At 38.0% G+C, this 20,787-nt stretch overlaps 1 protein-coding gene across 8 annotated transcripts in view; it reads left to right on the top strand.

The window, feature by feature from the left end:
- Nucleotides 1-20,787, top strand: part of NCOA6 (nuclear receptor coactivator 6) — an 85,661-nt gene that overhangs the window by 37,499 nt on the left and 27,375 nt on the right. For 4 of the 8 annotated variants that reach the window (XM_019733554.3, XM_019733538.3, XM_019733567.3 and 1 more), the window contains 5 exons: nt 2,445-2,600; nt 8,295-8,417; nt 14,903-15,031; nt 15,941-16,798; nt 18,858-19,004. In XM_019733554.3, coding sequence (XP_019589113.3) covers nt 2,445-2,600; nt 8,295-8,417; nt 14,903-15,031; nt 15,941-16,798; nt 18,858-19,004 — 1,413 coding nt within the window. The remainder of the gene's footprint in view (nt 1-2,444; nt 2,601-8,294; nt 8,418-14,902; nt 15,032-15,940; nt 16,799-18,857; nt 19,005-20,787) is intronic. The other 4 variants (XM_074318006.2, XM_019733577.3, XM_019733598.3 and 1 more) reach the window with 3 other exon arrangements.

Raw genomic sequence — 20,787 nt, forward strand, 5'->3', positions numbered from 1 at the left:
TGCAACCATATGTTATAGCCCACTTTCGTCTTTTTTGTTTTGTTTTAATGTTTGAATTTCATTGTCAGTGCTTTAAAAATTGAGATATTTTACCTGAAAACCCAGATTTTGGATTTGTCTTTAAAAATGGGGAGATCTGATAACACCGATCTCTCTCTCTGTCCCAGATGGTGCTGAGTATAAGCTGCCACTGAAGCAGGCCCTCACCTCACTACAGCTTCTATCTGACCTTCACACAGTTAGATTACCTGTCTTGGTCTTGTGGGCATTTGTGTTTTTGTACCTTGGTGTAGATGTTCTCCATCTTTTTTCCTTAGCACAGTTATCTAATCCCTTCAGGCATAGTGCAAAGCCTAGATTTTATCCTCCTGTAAAATCTTGATCTGATCAGGTACTGATTAGTAGCTCTTTTAGGTTTGGGGTTTTTCTCTTTGAGATTTGGTGTCAGGAGGGAAGCTGTCATTTTTTTCAAGGGCATTTTTACTGTGTTTTGTAAAACTTCTTTATAGTTATGGATTATTTCGCATAATACTAGCGAGTTTTACGTGTTAGAGTTGCAGTTATCACCCTCATGGTCACTGCAATCAGCCACAGTATATCATATCATGAGGGCCTGAATTGTTCATTGCTCTTAATTATCCACATTTTTCATGGTTCAAAAGTGCTAAATCTGTTTATTTATTGCTTTTAAATAAATTACCAAACCCAGACTTATGGTGTTATCAGATTATATTCTTGGTCCAAAAGTATTTTAAGTCAAATCTTCTCACATGTGATGGAAGTTTAAAACACTTGATAAAATGCAACTATGTTGTAGACAAGGATTTTTCTGCAATGGTATCACAAGTAGCTAATACCATAAGCATAGCTGATGCCTGTCTAGATCCTGTACAGGATTCCCGTACTCTTCAGATTGGTTAGGAACCCTGTAGTGCCTGGATCCCAAGCTTCCTCTCTTTCCTGTGTGGAGATGTAAGTGTCATGGAAAGGAAATGAGCCTGTGAATCAGAGCTGGATTTTAATACCATCTCTGATGCCGCTAGGTAGCCACAGGATTCTGCGCCAGTCACCTAGCCTTACTGGGGCTTCAGTTTACTCACCTGTGAAATAGACTTGGACTAAATATTGCCTAATCCTTTCAAAATTTCTGTGATTGTATTATCTCACTGCTCTTAGCAAATGGTTTCTTTTCCCCACCTTAGAATAAGTGAACTCCCATGTCTGGACAAGTTAACTTTCAATGTATAAGGGTATTGGAGTTGGAAGGGGCTTTAGACAACATGTAGACACTTTCCCCTATCTATGAATATTTCTTATTTTGAGAAAAATAAGAAATATTAAGAGAACAGCTATGTTTAAATGACCCTTTTCTTAATATTGGAATGTATAACTGAATAGAGGATACAAAAGATTTAATTTAGCTGAGTTTTAACAAAAAGGGAAATTATTTTGTCTGGGGCTGCTGGGAAAAAAAGGTTTTTTTTATCAGCTAACTGGACCTGGGATTTGCTTTCCATCTGTAAAGTATAATTACAAACAACATCACCTCCTCAATTAGTTAACTTTTATATCCTCTTTTAAAAACATTATCCTAGCCAAGGCTTAGTTGTCAAGTTTGTTGTCCCTCATTTGATGTGCTTCAGTGGAAATTCAGCTTTTGTTTAAAGTAGGTAAATATTTAAAAATCAAAGACACAAATAATTAAGACTTAAGCCCTCCTTAAACTGAAGCATTTAGAGGACGTTGGAAGAAATGTGTGCTCCCGGCCTCTATAATTACCTTCCAGAGGGCTACTCAGTGAATATTTACATATGAGTATTAAAATTTCAAATATTTTATTTGAAGAGGTAAAATTGCTTAACCTTTTATAAGTAAATCTATTTTCCTTTTCAGTGCTCTTTCCTTAAATAAGCTGCAGATTCCCTACATTTGGCATATATGCTAATTATATTTTTATAGAATTTTACTTGAAATTTGAGACTTAAATATTCTCAGCTTCTCAGTTCACATACATTGAACTGAGTCCAGAAGTAGATGCTATTCTATCGATTTAAATTTACCTCTCCCTCTTCTCTCTTATATTCCTTACTCCATCTTACTACTTTCCATTTATTCAGTGCCTACAATGTATCACGGCCTGTGCTCGGTTTTGGCATATATTATCTCATTTAGCACCCACAATCTCATGAAGTAGTTTTTTCATGGTTTTAGAAAAGAGAAAGGTGAGTTTCTGAAAGGTAAATAACTTGTTCGTGGCCACCCAGGTGCTAAGTGGGAAAGGTGGGATTCAATTTGAAGTCTTTCTAGCGCCAAAGCCTAAGCTTCTCAGCTATTCCAAACTGGTGCTCTGCCTTGTGCTTTTACTTTATTGATAGTGTTGTTTGTTTCATGTCTTCTAGTGGCTAAAAGATTACTAATATTATTCTCTTTGTTTCACAACCAAGAATCCAGCAAGCTAAAGGTACAGAAGGTGGAGCCCTGGAACAGCGTGCGTGTGACATTCAACATCCCCCGGGAAGCAGCGGAGCGGCTACGGATCCTGGCTCAGAGCAACAACCAGCAGCTTCGGGATCTGGGGATTCTCTCCGTTCAGATTGAAGGTGCCCATCTGGACCCAAATCATAACAACAGTAGAATGTAGCATGATTTTCTGTGCTGTTTTGTCTGTTCCTCTCCTTTTACGTTTCAGAATGCCTAGTAATTATGTAACCATTGTGGCATCTTAGGATAAAGAAGGATTGAGGCTCTGGTTGAGTCCTGATGCTTCAGCATCTGTAGCCTCAGACTCCATTCCCTTGGCTGATTTTGGCTGTTAGTCTGTCAGACTTTGGCACCTTCACCAGGAACTGATTTGTCTTTTAAAGACTATCTAATTTCAATTGCTTCTCCACCAAATAAGCCTTAGTTTTTATTTCTATATTCATCTAACAGATTAGGAGGCCCTGAACGATTCTTTTATAGCAGTATTCATTTTTCAAATAGTTGGCCAGAGTGATCCTCTCAAAATGAAAATATGCTACACACACACACACACACACACACAGTTTAAAACCTTGCTGTGGCTTGCTATTGTCACAGAATAAAGACCAAACTCTTTATCATGACCTCAGGCTTTGCATGTTCTGACCTCTACCTTTTTCATTCAGCCTAATCTTGTACAACTCTCCTCCTTGCTGTCTGTGTCCAGCCTTCTTTTGGTTCCTTGAATATGCATTTCTTCCTCCTGCCACAGGTCCTTTGCATTGATGTCTTCTCTATATGGGATATTGTCCCTTACCATTTTCCCTCCCTTCGTTAACACCTGCTCAGCCTTCAAGTATCAGCTTAAATCTTCTTGAGGATGTATTTTCTGAACTCCTTGACTAAGTCAGAGTCCTTTATTATGTGTGCTCACAAAAGTCTGGGTTTTTCCCCTCAGATTATTTTCCTCACACTTTCATTAGAGCAATTATTTGATTATTGCTTTGTTCCCCCTTACAGTGCAAGCTCCAGTAGGGCAAGGACCACGTTTTGTTTTGCTCACTGTTGTATTTCTGCTTGGCCTGTATATGTTAGGTTCTTTAATAAACATGTTGAATGAAAGCAAGGGAAACACATATATAATAGTATTACTTTGCTTCAGCACTTGGAAATAACTGATAAATAAAATATGGTCCTTGCTGTTATGAACTCAAAAGGAGTTAACAATCTTGTTGAGAGAGACAAACTTGTGAGAGATATAAGTACCAAGTGTGGGGGAGCACAAAGAAGGTTCTATCTTGGGGTGCCCAGTGAATTAAAAGCCTCTCTTCCCCTCCTGTGTTAATGTAAGCCTTCCCTTCCACTGGTAGGACAAGCCCTTCTGACCCTGTGCTTGCTTAGAATCTAAATGTTCCACAGAACCTCAGCAGCTGAGGTCAACATTTGTGTATAGGAGTGAGACATATTTTGTACAGTTAGGACTGTAGGTTGCTGTGCCCCAGAAGGGGCAATACCAACAAACAAAGATTATTTAGAGAGGGTTATAAGTAGATTGAGAAATGGGGTAAATTCCATTATTCTATAAACAAGGGAATAGTGGCTTAAATAATAGTGTATTTTGAAAAATGTTTGATTGTTCAAAAGGATTCAGAAAAGTAAAATTAATTCACAGTAATCTGTTGGATGTAGTATGAACTTTTGGGAAGAGTGGAAGTCTAACAACTATTGGATATAATAACACTGTATTTGTACTTTATAAGCACATAAGCACATTTGTTCTTTATAAGTAAACACATATGCAGTTTCTTAAAAACCCCAAACATTTTGTAGTTTCTGTTACCTATTTACCTAAGTTTAAAGGGCTTTGGAACCGTACGTGGTAGTGTTTTCCATGGGAGAAAGGAAATACCAGTTTCTTCTGTTAGTCAGACATACTTTCTATTAGTTCTTAAAAGGGTATACTGGCTCCAATTTATTGTTATAGCGTAAATTAAAACATAAGTACCAGCAAAGAGACAAAATAGGTAACATATTTCAAGAAATTATGAAATTCGCATAATATGGCAATGATTATCACATTACAGAAATGATTTTCACATTATCTAACTTTCAGTGTCCTAAGTGATCTCCTTTTCTCTCTCCACACTCCCTGGAAATTGAGGCAGGAATGAAAGTGGTGGCAGCAGCTGTTGCTTTTATGGAACTGGTGATGGGTTGTTGCCTTTGTAAGTTGTAAGAGGAGGTGTTGCCACTGTCGTGGTGTTTGCTACAGGGGTGGAGGGACAGGTTGTTTCTCCAACAGTCTGTTCTCCCTATACTCCCGATACCCTCCCTTTTTTGAGTTTTGGCCATGGAGTTGGGGAGACATCTTTTTTTAAGGCATTTTGTGACCCCTTTATAAATTCATGGTGATTTAAAGCAGTCTACAAAATTTTTTCTGTAAAGGGTCAGAGAATAAATTTTTTTGACTTTGTCACAATAACTCAACTTGACTGTTGTAGCACAGAAACAGCCATAGGCAATGTGTAGATGAATGAATATGGCTGTGTTCCAATAACACTTTATTTAAATAAACAGGCAGCAGGCTAGATTTGGCCTGCAGGCTGTAGTTGACCCCTAACTGGCAAATTTGGGAGCCAGTAGTGCTCTCCACATGTTTTTTTGACAACAGCTTATATGCAGTCGGCAAATGGGTGAATAGCAATATAATGCAGAAATTGTGTTTATTTGTATGATTGTTCCTGCGCAGGGGAACCTGGGATAGTAGGAATAGAATGTAATTATAAAGGAAAAAAGCCTTTAGTTCAGCTGCTGCCTCTGTGGGAGTTCCTACAGCTTTATTTTAAGAAAATTAAGAATGAGAGCTTACAGTCAACTTCCCCAGAAGTGCACCCTCAGCATTGCATGGCTCTCGGCTGTGACAAGTTGCACTTCTTCTTGTGCCCACCTTAATGTCAGTCCAGTGGCTCAGAGCACCACTGCACCTTTAACCAAACATTTCCACTCTAGTCTTTTGGGGTATGTTGCCTCCACCAATTTTTGTTTTTATTAGAGCTCTGGTCACTGAGCTGCATGGGTTTTGAGTTTGCCCCAACAGTGTTTTTCCCATAAAACCTATTCAATGTGAGATTTTACAGAACTTGAGGTTTTCTAGGAATGCATTTGTCATATTAGAAAAATGCCTATAATTCTTTGGAAGGTTGTGATAAGATGACAATTCATCATATATTCAGTAAATAGCTAATGAGTGCCTCCCATGTACCAGGCACTGTTCTATGTATAAAGGATATAATTGGGGTGGCCATATAATTTATTTACCGTCTACGTTAGGATACTTGAGAGTAAAAGAGGGTGCTATTAATAACTATCCTGGGACAACAGATACAAAGGAACTAGGGCAGACTCATGGTTACGTACCCTCGTACAAGTATAGTAATGGGGGATGCAGACAAGAAAACAAGTGAATGAACAAATAATTACATGGGATGTGCGCTGAAGAAATAACAAGATGTTCTGATAAGAGTAACCTAACCTTGGATATGATGGTTGGAGGAGGCCTTGCTGGGCATGTGACACTTAAGATTACATGAAAATTGAGAAGAGTGCAGGAGAACTGTTCTAGGCAGAGGGAACAACGTGTGCAAAGGTCTTGAGGTGAGAAGCAGATTTGTGTGCCTAAGAAACTAAAAAAAGGCCACTAAGGCGGAATCCATTTTATGTAAGAAGAAAATGGTGGGAGTTGAGGTTAGAGAGGTAGGCAAGAGCCGCATCTGGGCTGCACAAGCCATGTGTGCATGCTGAGTACCGGGAATGTGGCTAGTACAAATTGACCTCTGCTCTAAGTGCAGAATCCTTACTGGAGTCCGAAGCCCTAGCTCCCCCCAAAAAGGATGTAAAGTGTCTCATTAATAATTTTTATATTAATTCTATGTTGAAATAATACATTTGGATGTATTGGGTTAATAAAATATATTACAATTAATTTCACCAGTTTCTTTTTAGCTTTTTACTGCAGCTTCTAGAAAATTTGAAATTACATGTGTCTTTCTTTTGAACAGCACTAGCCTAGATAGATAATTTAACAGAGGCCTTATATACCCCACTAGGGAGTTTGGCTTTTATTTCTGAAGCAGTGGGAAGCAATAGAGTAGTTTTAAGCAGAGAAGTGACATGATCTGACACAATATTCTTTCTGCTTAGAATATCTTAGCAAGTTTGGTGTGTTGATAGTTCTTTCCCTTTGGTGGAAACCTTCAAGATCTGTTTTTTCTCTTTTACTCCTGACTTTCATAGGCAACTTAGAGCATCTTGTAGCCCCTGCTGATTGGTCCCTTATTGGTAGGATATTTGTTCCCTATGACCAACCTACCTGCCTGGTTAAAACAGAAAGCTGATATACATCAATGAAAAGACAGAGGAAACTGTTGTGCCCTCATTAGCTTCCCTCTTTACCATCTGGCTCTGTAAACCATGACCCCATGGTAAGGAAGCAGCACACCGGTGCCATGCAGCCTTTCAACTCCTCAGCCACAGGCTAGCTATTCTTTTATTTTTCCACAAGGTGGTGCTGTCCTCCAGAGTAACTAGTCAAAATTTTGAATCAAAGGCAGGCACTATTCCAAAACTTGTTTCAAAGACTTTTTTTGAATCATTAGACCAAATAAGATTTAAGTTGCTTGTAAGTTTAGGATCTACTCAATTGGAACACTTCTGGTGACATTACCTACCAGGCTATTGTGAGGTTTAAATGAGATAAAATTTTATAAGCATTATAAATCCTATACAAATGTTGGTCTAATCATCAGATGTCAGAGGTAGATTAGTAGCAACCTATCTAGTCTTTTTTTTTCTGTTACAGTTGACATACAATATTAGTTTCAGGTGTGCAACATAGTGATTAGACATTTAACTTAAAAAGTGATCACCTGATATACTAGTACCCATCTGACACCATACATAGTTATTACAATATTATTGACTATATTACCTATGCTATACTTTGCATCCCCATGACTATTTTTATAACTGCCAATTTGTATTTCTGAATTCCTTCACCTTTTCCCCGTCCTCCCAACCCCCCTACGATCTGGCAGCCATCAATTTGTTCTCTAATAATTAGCTTGTATCTATAAATTTGTTTCTGTTTGTTTGTTCATTTATTTTGTTTTTTAGATTCCACATATAAGTGAAATCATATAGTATTTGCCTTTCTCTGTCTGACTTATTTCACTTAACATAGTACCCTCTAGGTCAATCCATGTTGTTGCAAATGGCAAGATTTCATTCATTTTTATGGCTGAGTAACATTTCATTGTATATGTGTACATATCTTCTTTATTCATCTATCAGTGGACACTTAACAACCTAGCTACTCTTCGTTGCATGAATTTCTCTGCTGGATATCTGTTTATATTGCAATTTTTGAAAGGGAAATGGTATTTTGCTTACAAACGTTACAGTGTCCCTGTACCATTTTCTTCCTACACACACGCACACGCACACGCGCACGCACGCACGCACGCGCACTCTTGGTGAGCTGGTTGAAAACAAATGTTCAGTGTTCCAAGCTCTCTGCTAATATGACACATCATTAATGATTGCCCATCTGCTGTGTTGTGAAAATTGGTTATGTTCTCATGCTTTATGTTAGTAAACCTGATCAGATGAGGTTGAAGAAAGACCGTATAATATTGTAGCCACCCTTTTTGTGATGGTAAACTTACCATAATTCTTCAAACACACAGAAAACTACAATTCATGTATACCTATTTTTAAACAAAATTTGCATTTTATTCCAATGATTTCCTTTTTTATAACCTGAATGTCATTTCCAGGGGAAGGTGCTATCAACCTGGCTTTGGCTCAGAACCGAAGCCAAGATGTGAGACTGAATGGACCCATGGGAGCTGGAAATTCAGTTAGGATGGAGACGGGATTTCCCATGGCAGGTGGTCCAGGTGAGATTTCCCATCAATTGTATGACATTTTACTAGTTTCCTTTTTTGGCTTTGTTTGCTAATGTATGATCATTTGGGTCCTGCAGCATAGTCAGGGGTTCCTGGCATATCTGTTTACTAGTTCAGGAAATCAAGACATGAATCACTCTTACGAGGCTGGAGTCACAGAGCATGAAGCATATCGTCTTTACAATCTTAAGTTCTTGCTATATGACAGGACCTATATATGCTAAGTGTTGGAAATAGGAATGAATAAAATATTTCCTACACTCAGGATGTTTATCGCATAATGGGGAATGTAGCTTTTTAACTCCTGCTTTCCCCAAGGCTGAGAATCTATGAGCTAAGAGTTCTTGCATGCTTGTATGGGATCTGTAGAAGTATGTAGGAGAATGTGTTTTTATGTATTTAAAACTTGAGAGAGTTATAAATTATTTGCTACCTTTTCTAGTAATCCCGAAATTTCTTCTTTAGAGATTGAATTCAACATTCTGTGAATCACAGAATATTGGAGTTGATTTAAAGCTGAGGAAGCTGTGGAGCTCACAGAAAGGAAGCGATTTGCCCAGGGTCAAGTAGCAGTGGGCTAATATTGCAGATCTAATTCCCAGTTTAGTGTTCTTTTCAGTACTCTTGTGGCTTTCAAACTTTTTCTGCTGCAGGATCTTTTATTCACATAAACCAGAAAAGCACAGCTGCTGTGGTTGAAGCAGGGTAAGCACCTGAAACTATACCCGATCATTCACCTCCACCTACCACAGTAGCTCTTGAAGAAATGCAGCAGAATGGAGAAGCTCAATTTCTAAAGCCATTGTTCTGAACAGTAGTAGCCAAAGACTTGGCCACGTAGAATAGGAACTAGGTTTTTATCCTGGCACTACCATTTAGTGGTTACCTCACGCTAGTCACTGTACCTCTCCAAGCAACAGTTTGTTCACCTATAAAATGAGATAATAGTGCCTGTAATCTTTTGCATTCGTGCTTAAAGGTGAATAAGCTCTGAGCCGTGTAGCAAACATTTACTGAGTTCCTGTTATATGTCAGGACCTGTGCTGGTGGGCTACTGTGGAGTACCATATAGTAGATGTAAAATACCCAGACTGGTATTAGGGAGTCAGTCGATGTAGTTCTCCACAGAAGTCTGAGCATTTGGTGTTAAGGCAGCTTGATGAGAGATGATGAGCCAGGGCCACAAGAAAAGTGGGAAGAGCCTAGCCAAGTTGCATATAGTTAGTGAAAGAATGAATTGACCTAGGATGAGACTCAGAAAAATCTGGGTTCTGGTCTCAATTCCTGGCCAAATGACTTCATATTTACTGGCCTTTGTCACCTATAAACACATTTATGTCCTAGAAACAGTGCTATAGATCCCTTCCAGCCTTAAAATGTGAAAACTCCATTAAAATGATATCAGTACACTAATTGCAAGCTCTCCTTGTATCTGACAAATAGCAGACATATTTACCAAGCATCTCTCGGAAGTGAGTGTAAATTATAGCAATACATGTAGTTCGTTATCAACCTAGGAAACTTAGAAGCTTTAGGTTGAAATTAGGTTAGATTGGTATTTAATGAAGAGTCACTGATTGTGATAATATATACAGTATAAAGTTTCAGGTATAATCAGTTAGTAATGATCTGTAGTCACAGAAACATTTTAATTCCTAGGTGTCTTTCTTTACTGCCCAGCATAATTTAGGAATGTTTTTCTCTGTTGTCCATGGAGGAGGTGGATGCAGATAAATTTAGTATTAGGTTAAACTAACCAGAGAACTCTTTCTGGGGAAAGAGACCTTAGCTACCCTCCAGAACAACAATAAGTGACTGGAATTGTGTATCTAGAATGTCTTAGATTATAAATATTTCTTAGCACTACTTTCTTTTCAATGTTGACAACAGAAAGTTGACTGATAGATAAGCAGAAGTCTTCTGTAATTAAAACCGAATCCATAGCCTGTTTTTTTCATAGCCTTTTAGAATCCCAAGATCAGTGAAGATGCTGTAGTAGGCATTTAGTTATGGTTTCTCAGCCTCATCACTATTGATGCCTTGGGTCGGTAATTCTTTTCTGTGGGGAGCTGTCCAGTGCATTGTGGGATGTTTAGCAGCATCCCTGGCCTCAACCTACCAGATGCCAGTAGCACCATCACCCCGAACCCTCAGTTGTACCAACAAAAACTGTCTCCAGAAATTACCAAATGTCCCCTGGGGGACAAAATTCTGTCCCCCACAAAGTTGTGAACCATGGATCTAGTCCAGATTCTCACCTACTGTTGGAATGTATTTTATAGTATCACTACTGAGCTTGTAGTAGGCATGTGTTTGAACATTTCTGAGGATAGGCAGCTGATTGTAGACTAAGAAAACCTGCTTCTTCTTACCTCCTAAGAACTTAACTGTTTGATTACCATTTTGAAAAATTACCATCTTTGAAAAACAAATCCAGTTTTAAACAGATAAAAACATTTACCTAACTGCCCCCTTCAGCTACAAAATACCTAAAAATGCTGAATAAAAGTTTTACGTTTAATATACAGCTGAGCTTGTAAGAAAGTAAGGGAATTCTCTGGGGCAAGAGAGAGGTCAAGAACATTTAGATAGCAGTAACCAAATGAGGAGGTTCTGCAGGGGCCATGGGATTTGAGTTTTAATGGCCAGGTAGGGATAAAATATGAAGCCTTGCCTTGGGTCCACATAAAGAAGGAAATTATAATTCAGAATCACTCATGCAGCCAGAATTTTCAGTGAAAGATTAGAAAATTTTTACTCTCTGGCACAGGGAAACAAGTATAAAACTTGTCTCTTGGCCTGGGTTCTCAGTTGGATGGGGCGAGGCAGGGGGAATGGTGGGTTGGGGAATTGTCTTCTCTACTCATGCATGTTGGACATTTAATATATTATTGAAATGACTCAGGAACAGCCAAGTGAAGTCAATAAGTGGTCCTAGACTGGTAATAATTATTGAAGTTCTGGAGGGGCACATTCTCAACCCAAGCCATTGCAGATTTCTCATAATGAAAGCCTACTATAAAATGAGCTTATACTCCAAACTTATAAAATTTGGGACTCTAGATAATAGGAATACCAAGGTGTTTAAAATTATGAAAATCCTAAGAAGTGAACAAGACACTGTCAAAACATAAAGAGAATTTGCAGGAGTGGGGGAGGAACACAACTTACAGAAATTTAAAACTTATTGAAGCAAATAACTTACTCAGCAAATTAGATGTAGCTGAAATGGAAGGTAAACTTAAAGAAAGTACCCAGAATGCAGCAGAGAAAAAATGAGGTGGAAATAAGAAATGTGAAGGATAAAATGAAAAGTTTAACATAAGTCTGAAAAGAGCTCCAGAAGAAGATAAAGAAATTGAGGAGGGTCAGTAGTCAAAGAGAATAGCTGAAATTTTTCCAGAATTGCTGAAAGAAATGAGTCCTCAAATTCAGAAGCCCAGTAATCCTGAGCACTACAAATAAAAATACATCAACATCTGGACACAAAACTGTAAAGCTGCAGAACATGAAAAACAAAGAGAATATTAAAAGCAATTCAACATAAACGACCAGTTATTTGCAAAGGAAAGACTATCAGACCCTTAGCTAATATCTCAACAGCAGCACTGGAAGGAAGCCAGGAAACATTAGAATAATATTTTCAAAGTGATGAGAAAATTTTTGACAGCCTAGAATTTTAAACCTAGCTGTACTATCGAATAGTATGAAATAAAGACCTTTTCAAAGACACTAAGAGAATTTACCATTAACAGACCCTTGCTAATTGAACTACTCAAGGATGTACTTCAGGAAGAAGGAAATTGAACCTAAGATGGAAGAAATAAGAGCTAAGAAGGAATGGTGAGCTAAATAATTGGCAAACATGGGTAAATATTTCTAAATAAGCATTGACTTATTTAGTATAATGATGATATATATTATCTTTAGACTTAAAATCAGATGTCTGTTGACATTTTAAAGATATCACTAAAATAATAGAAATAGAATGTGTAACTTCCAAACTAGTAGTGGAGGGGTAATAGGGAAGGGCATAATGAAAAAAATCAATCCAATAAAATTCAGGAAAACTAGGAAAACAGCATAGAAAAAAATGGGTAAAAACTAGTGGTATCATAAAATGATAAACCAAAATATACCAGTAATTAACAATAAAGGCAAATGAGCACTGATAAAAAGAAAGTAATTAAATTCAGTAATAAAATCAGATTTAGCTGTGTGCACTTACAGGAAACATAAACTACAAGGACTCAGTTCATAGTTAAAGAATAGAAAAAAAAATAATCCAAGTGAATATTAACCAAGAAAAGGGGTTATAACTTTTTATCAGATAAAACAGACTTTAAGATAAGAGGCTTTACAGAGGATAAATAGGGCCACACTGTATGATGTCAAAGGAATAATTCACCAGGAAGAATAATTAAACTTTTATGTTCTTAATAACTTAGCCTCAAAATATATGAGGCAAAATGGACAAAATTATATAGAGCTGCACTAATAATTCAAGGATTCTTAATCTTTTCAAGCATAAATGAAACATTTATATAAATTGACCATGTGTTATTCCAAAAGCAAGTTTCAGTAAATACCAAATATTGATATCACATAAATCATGTTCTTTGACCCATAATGTAATAAGTCGTCAGTGACCAAAAAAAAAAAGCTAAGATATTCCACATTTTTAGAAATTAAAAATTACATGCTAAATACCCAATGATTTTTAAAAAATCAATCATGAGGGATAAAAAATATTTAGAATGGAATGAGACTAGCACATAGCAAAATTTATGGCCAATACAGCAGTTAGAAGAAAATTGAAGCCCTCAGATACTTATATTAAAGCAGAACATCAACTGAAAATTAACAAACTATATGTCTGACTTAAGAATTAAGAGGAAAGACTTAAAGGAAGACTTCAGAAAACAAGAGAAAAAGAACAGAGTAATAATTTAGGCGGAAGGAAATAATAAAGATAAGAGCAAAGATAAGTTAAGTATGAATTTTTAAAAGCCAGTAGAATGAAGCAGCAAAACCAAAAGATGTTTCTTTGAGGGGCAGCCAGTTTGCCCAGTTGGTCAGAGAGCAGTGCTCATAACACCAACGTTGCCGGTTCGATTCCCACATGGGCCAGTGAGCTGCGCCCTCCACAACTAAATTGAAAACAATGACTTGATATGGAGCTGATGGGTCCTGGAAAAACACACTTCCCCAATGAATTAAAAACAAAAAACAAAAGCTGTTTCTTTGAAAAGATAACTAAAATTGATGAACCTGGTGAAAACAAAGACAAACAAGAGAAGCACACAGGCAATGTAAAGAATGGGGAAAAAATGTACACTTTAAAAGAGTGTATTTTAAAGTAAGTGAATTATATTTTAATTTTTAGAAAGAATGGAAAAAAGGGTATCCCATAAATAACTTTATGCTAATAAATTTTAAAGTATTGACAAATTAACAGTTTTCTTTGGTTAAAATATAATTTAGCTAAAACTGACTTAATAAGACAGAAAACTTGAAAATGTATAACTACTTGAGAAATTAAAATAATTAAAAATCTACCTCCCTATAAATCAGTACAACCCATAGGCCCAGCTGATTTTACAGGTGAGTTTTACTAAATATTTAAAGAACAGATGTACATATTCTTCCAGAGCATAGAAAAAGAGGAAAAGATGCTTTCCAGCTTATTTTGAAGTTATTTTAATCTTGATGCCAAAATTAAAGTGGGACAGAAAGAGGGGATAATTATAGGCAATTTTTACTTATGAACATAGATGCTAAAATCCTAAAAAGTCTGACAGTATCAGAAATTAGAAAGTTATCTAGCAAGAAGAGTTCTGAAACTGCTCGTTGGAGTATAAATTGGTATAACCATTTTTGAGAGCAGTTTACCAATATCCAGTAAAACTGAAGATGTTTGTACTTTAACACCTAGCAGTTATGTAGTCTAAAGACACTGTCACATGTCCAAAAGAACACATGACATTGCAAAATTCTAAGAATGAAAAGTTATGGTGGGGCAGGGATGGAGGGACGTAGTATTCATCAACAGGAGAATGATGTGGGTTCCATAAAATGGAGCACTGTTACAGCAGTCAAGATGGATAAATCCCCCAAAATAGTGAGAAAGGAAACTGAAGAATACATACAGTGTGGTGCCACTTTTATAAAGAGTAAAAGCATTTAGAAAATGCTATGTAGTTTACCTACATATGTGGAAAAGATAACTAAAACATGGATGGACCTGTTAACCCCAATTCTAAGAAGGGAATGGAATGAGACTGGGAAGGAGTAGGGGGCTTCTGATGTATATACATAAGTATCTGACGGAGATAGGGCAGATGCTTGGGTATATACAAGATAGATACAGTACAGAAATTTTCCATACTTTTTTATATTCTTGAAATATTTCATTAAAAACAAACATTGTGCCAATTTCAGTACTCTATTCTAGGGATTTTTTTTTTCCCCTCTAGGATTAATAAGAATGACCAGCCCTGCCACCGTTATGATACCCGAGGGTGGAAATGTGTCATCTTCCATGATGGCACCAGGCCCCAATTCAGAGCTACAGCCCAGAACTCCTCGTCCTGCTTCTCAGTCAGGTAAAGACTTCCAGTTTTTTAGAATCAAAGAGGCTGGAACTCCCTGCACAGATTATTACAAAATTTAGCTGCCTCTGATGCAATTCCTAACTGCCCAACTTAAATGCTACCTTCTTTAAAATCTGCCCTAATTTCTTCAAGCTAAAAGTCATTGTTTCCTTCTCAGAATTTCTCATTATTCTCTTACCAGTTATATCCCAGCATTCCTAAAAATGCATTCCTTGGTCTGCTAAATCTTGCAAGATACTCCATGACGGAATTCTAAATGGTGAAGTAAATTTGGTAGATGCATCATACTTTACCCTCCCTCCTGGAGATTCAAAATTAACATATTGGAGAAGTTTTATGGTGAAGAAACCTGTCTAAAGTCGTTAGGTCCAGTGTTTCCCAAACCTAACTGACTCTGTTTTATGTTGTTGCTTTCTTTCTTTTTTTTTTTTTAATTAAAGTTTATTGGGGTGACAATTGTTAGTAAAGTTACATAGATTTCAGGTGTACAGTTCTTCAATACATTATGTATGTCTCACATTGTATGTTCACCACCCAGAGTCAGTTCTCTTTCCATCACCATATATTAGACCCTGTTTACCCTCTTCTAGAGCCCCCCTCTCCCCATGCCCTCTGGTAACCCCTAAACTATTGTCTATGTCTGTGAGTTTTTCAAAAATACCACTGTCCACATTTTTTTTGGCTCTTATATCCAGTTTTGAATCATAGACTCTTTTTAGACGAGATTTATCTTTCTGTCATCTTGGTACATTGCTTTGCATATAGAAGATGCTCATAAACATTTCATTGAATGGTACCAGTGGATTTTACTCCATATTTGCAGAATCACCAAGAGTACTACTGCTCTAGGATCTAGGTTGCAATAAGTAAATCATGGCCTTGTTTACTGTCTTTAAACAGATGCAATGGATCCACTCCTCTCTGGGCTCCATATACAGCAACAAAGTCATCCCTCAGGATCTTTAGCTCCCCCGCACCACCCAATGCAGCCTGTCCCTGTGAACAGACAAATGAACCCCGCTAATTTTCCCCAGCTGCAGCAGCAGCATCAACAGCAGCAGCAGCAGCAGCAGCAGCAGCAACAGTTGCAGGCAAGACCCCCACAGCAACATCAGCAGCAACAGCCACAGGGAATTCGACCCCAGTTTACTGCCCCAACTCAGGTGCCTGTTCCTCCAGGCTGGAACCAGCTGCCTTCCGGAGCCCTTCAGCCTCCTCCAGCCCAGGCTTCTCTGGGCACAATGACTGCAAACCAAGGGTGGAAGAAGGCTCCCTTGCCTGGCCCAATGCAACAGCAACTCCAGGCAAGACCATCCTTAGCCACGGTACAGACACCTTCCCACCCTCCCCCTCCATATCCCTTTGGCAGCCAGCAAGCCTCACAAGCCCATACAAACTTTCCTCAGATGAGCAACCCAGGCCAGTTCACAGCTCCTCAGATGAAGAGCTTGCAGGGAGGGCCCTCCAGGGTTCCAACCCCCCTGCAGCAGCCCCACCTCACCAACAAGTCTCCTGCCTCCTCACCCTCCTCCTTCCAGCAGGGATCCCCTGCATCTTCCCCAACGGTTAACCAAACTCAGCAGCAGATGGGACCAAGGCCACCTCAAAATAACCCACTTCCCCAGGGATTTCAGCAGCCCGTCAGCTCTCCAGGTCGGAATCCTATGGTTCAACAGGGAAACGGGCCACCTAACTTCATGGTGATGCAGCAGCAACCACCAAACCAGGGGCCACAGAGTTTACATCCAGGCCTAGGAGGTGAGGAACACTGAAGCTATTTGTGTTGGTAAATTTACTGGAGATAGATCTTAGTAGAACTTCAATTTTTAAACTTAATGGAGGGAGTGAAATAAGGATGTAATTATTTGGTTTTGTGGATATAGTGGTGACATTTGATATAAATTAGTAAACTTGATAAATTATTAACTTGATACATTATACAGTATCTTACTGGTTACATTTAAGCTAGCCCTCTGGATAAAAACGCAGGTAAAATTCAATATAGAGATGCTCATTTTGTTTTTCAAATTATTTCTGCCTGATCTTGTACTAGTAAATTAAAATGTCCAGAAGAAACATGCATTTTATTAACAACCTAAACTGCTCAGCTGTTGGAAAAAGCTTACGCAATAGAGCAAAAATGAAAAGATAAGTACAGGGTTTTATTGGGGAAAAGGCCCTTCGAGTTTTCAGTTTTGATAATCCTAGTAAAATAGCATGGTATTTGTTAAATTTTATTAAAGTATTAAAGGGGAATAAGTTCAGAAATCATTGACTTTTATAGTTTTATAATGCCAATGCCTGCTCCTTAGAGAGGGAATTCCACCAGTTATACCTAAAGGAGATTTATTTATTTATTTTGTAAGGTGCCTCTTGTATGAAGAAAAAGCAATGGAGCTTAATGTGTGAGAGGTAAAACGATTACAGTAAAACTTATTCATCTCCATGTTTATTATTTATTCTTATTAATCATTGATCTAGTGCACATGAATGTGCTTGGAGCTTTTCAGTCAGGTGTAAAGAGTGTCAGTAATGCTGTCATCTGATAAACACCCCCCCCACCAAAAGACACCCATTGCCTACCCAGAAAAAAACCCTTGCATCTTTAGTGCAACATAGCAAAGGCATGTTCCCATGGTTTCTGGTGAAATTAAGTTGCTCATCAGTCTTTTCACTCTCTTGTAATTAATTTTACTGACATGCAGGCTCTAATATTTGAATCCTAAGAAGTTTTTAGAAATGCAAGAATGTTTCAGCTCCAAACTTCCCTGTTCTGGGCCTCTAGTCCTGATCAGTGGAAGCTGAGTAGTCCCTCCTGCAAATGTGATTACTGATTTAATTACAACGGAAGCATGCAAATGGGGACTTGTCGCTGCTAAAGAAAGGACAAATGCATATTTGTCTACAAAGTGTTTTTCAGGACATTGAAAATTTGGCCCTTAAAAAAAAATGGACTAATGCAAAAAATTTTAAGTGAGCTTTAGGTCTTGATGCTTTCATAGAGCAGATGATGTGCTCACCTAGGTGATCTGGCCACATCCAGGCCTACGTTATAAACAATGAGTGGGTCCTGAGAGTCTCCTTATTACAGATTTGTTTTCTGAAATTAAACCTTCCTATAAAAGGAAGTAATACTTTAGTGAGATTCCATTAGAGGATGGCTTTTGGTACCATAGCTGTCAGAATTGCAGCAAACTTTGTGAGGGGAAGGCGTAATGATAAATTTTATATAGCCTCACTTTGAAGCTCCTATAAATTGTTTCTAATCTACTGTCTTCCAAGGAGACAAGCACGATATTGGGGGAAAATTTTCTGCAAAGGAGATTGTCATCCATTTCTCTCAATGGAAAAAAAAAAAACCCACCTATCTATGCTTAATATCAGGACCCAACCAGCTTTTTGTTTTATAGTATTTCTTACCAATTTGTCCGTAATATGAGGGAATTTAGTGCATTCCATTGGTACCTGTGTTAAAGTATGTAAAATTTGGGGTCCGCTGTATTACAGAGGAAAGTGAGCTCTACACCCTGCTGTGACGTGGCCTCAGATCACACTTAGGGAGCAGATTGCCATCTTCTCCTTGGCATGTTCTAAGTGTAAATTTTTCAGTATTTATTTTTCATTTTGACAATGCTCATGTAAGAGATTGTGTTGATTTTTTTAACCATCTTTCCCAACCTTATTAAAGATCCTACCAGTGTGACAGAGAGCTAAGCCAGTGGAGGCTTCATGCAGCTCATCCTTCCTTATTCATTCCACATCTAAGCAAGAGTATAAATTTGCTAGGTAACTGCCTTACTCGTTGTTTTCTATTAAGGAATGCCTAAACGCCTCCCACCTGGCTTCTCAGCAGGACAGGCCAATCCGAACTTTATGCAAGGTCAGGTGCCTTCGACCACAACCGCCACCCCTGGGAATTCAGGAGCCCCTCAGCTGCAGGCAAATCAAAATGTCCAGCATGCAGGTTTGTTTTCTGTGATTTATTCAGCAAACATTTAATGAGTATTGTGTGGTAGATACTGTGATAAGCAACAAGGATAAACATAAATCCTGGTTCCTCCCCTTAATTTCAAACCCATAAATACGAACTATTCTTTCAAGGCCGTAATAGATATGAGTATATCGAAAATAGGTAAAATGTCTTAAGAACCTGGAAATACCTAAGGCAAGGAGATGAAACTTGAGTTAGAGCAGGGTCAGCAATTTTTTTTTTCCTGAAGAGAACCAGATAGTAAATATTTCAGGCTTTGCAACTACTTTAATTCTGCTGTAGTGCAAAAGTAGCAGAGACAATATATAAATGAATGAGCATGGCAGTTTTGCAAACATTGTTTACTTACAAACTGGCAGTGGTCCTGGCTGGGCCCATGGGCCATTGTTCGCCTGTCCCTGAGTTAGTAAAAGGTGTTTGTGGCAGAGAAAACTGTAGGTACAAAAGCATGGAGGCACATGGCATTTTGGACAACTGCAACTTTAAAAATAGTACGTATAGCTTTGTTTATGCTGAGTGTCTGAATTCTGGTTTACACTGTGGTGTTTGAAGACCAGACTTCAGTCAGTACAGATTGTACAGTGTATTATACATAAGAACTTTCGGAGGAGAAATAGGGTGGAGTAGAATGGCTGAAAAGTATTTGTAAAGCAGTATTGTATAAGCCCAGACTTCGTGTTTCTGGTGGCTTGGGTACCACATGACTAATCCCGTTACCTTTTCTCATTCAGGCAGTTAGGACTGAGGTAGGCCAAGTATTTTCTGAACTCCCATCCCTACTTGGAGTTAATTTAGTTCTGTGATTCTAGTTTTAATTGTAAATCACTGAGAATGAGAAAAGTCCTAACTTACATAGTTCATACTACCTCTTAAAGGGTGAAAGAAGGGTAGGGCAAATTGTTTGCCTTTCTCTATCTGCTAGTGCAAAATTGCATTCCTGAGCTATGTAAATTTATGTTTTAAAACAGTGGTAAAATCATTCATAATTCCTCCACCCAAACACTGCTATTTTGTATTTTTATATGGTGGCTTCCACATGCATATGTTGTTTTCATTTCTTCATTTGTCCCATCTAAGATATGCCTACTCTTCCTGTTATTTTCTATTCTCTTACGTACTTTATTTCTCTTGTTAGCTTTTTCTTCTTCCTGTAAAAATACTTACTTGCCTATTTGTTATTGTCTCTTGCCAACTAGAGGTCCAAGAGGTCAAGGATTTGATCTATCTTGTTTATTGATAATACCTCAGCATCAAAAGTGCCTCATACATATAGGTACTCAATAAATAATTGTTAATTGAATGAATATACACTGGCATATTCAATGTATATCAGTATGTACAGTGAGCATGGAGTTCAAGTTAAGAGTGTGTAAGACTGGTTTAGCAAATCTTCCTTGAGTTTCAAGAAAACTCTGGATAGTGTGAACAAGGGACAGTTTGTCCCCTGCCTCCCTGGCTGGAGCATGGACTGGCCTCATAATTTTGTTGTGGCTGCCACTTTCTAGTTCCCATTTAAAAGTGAAAAATAAAAGGGAGGTAAAATAAGCTAGAAGGTTATTCAGTAAAAAGGGAGAGAGAATGAAAGTAGCTATAGGAAAATCCCAAAGACCCAAAATAAGTAAACACTGTCGCAAGCCAGGCAGTGTCCTTTGTCTACATTAGAAATAACTGAGAAGAATAGAACATGTCCCATGAGGAGGGTCACTGAAGTTTTAATATCCCTTGTTAACTATCCTCTATCTGCAGCTTCTAGGTC

The sequence above is a fragment of the Rhinolophus sinicus genome, chromosome 13, assembly GCF_057876585.1.
Source record: "Rhinolophus sinicus isolate RSI-liver-muscle chromosome 13, RSI-T2T, whole genome shotgun sequence".
NCBI lineage: Eukaryota > Metazoa > Chordata > Mammalia > Chiroptera > Rhinolophidae > Rhinolophus > Rhinolophus sinicus.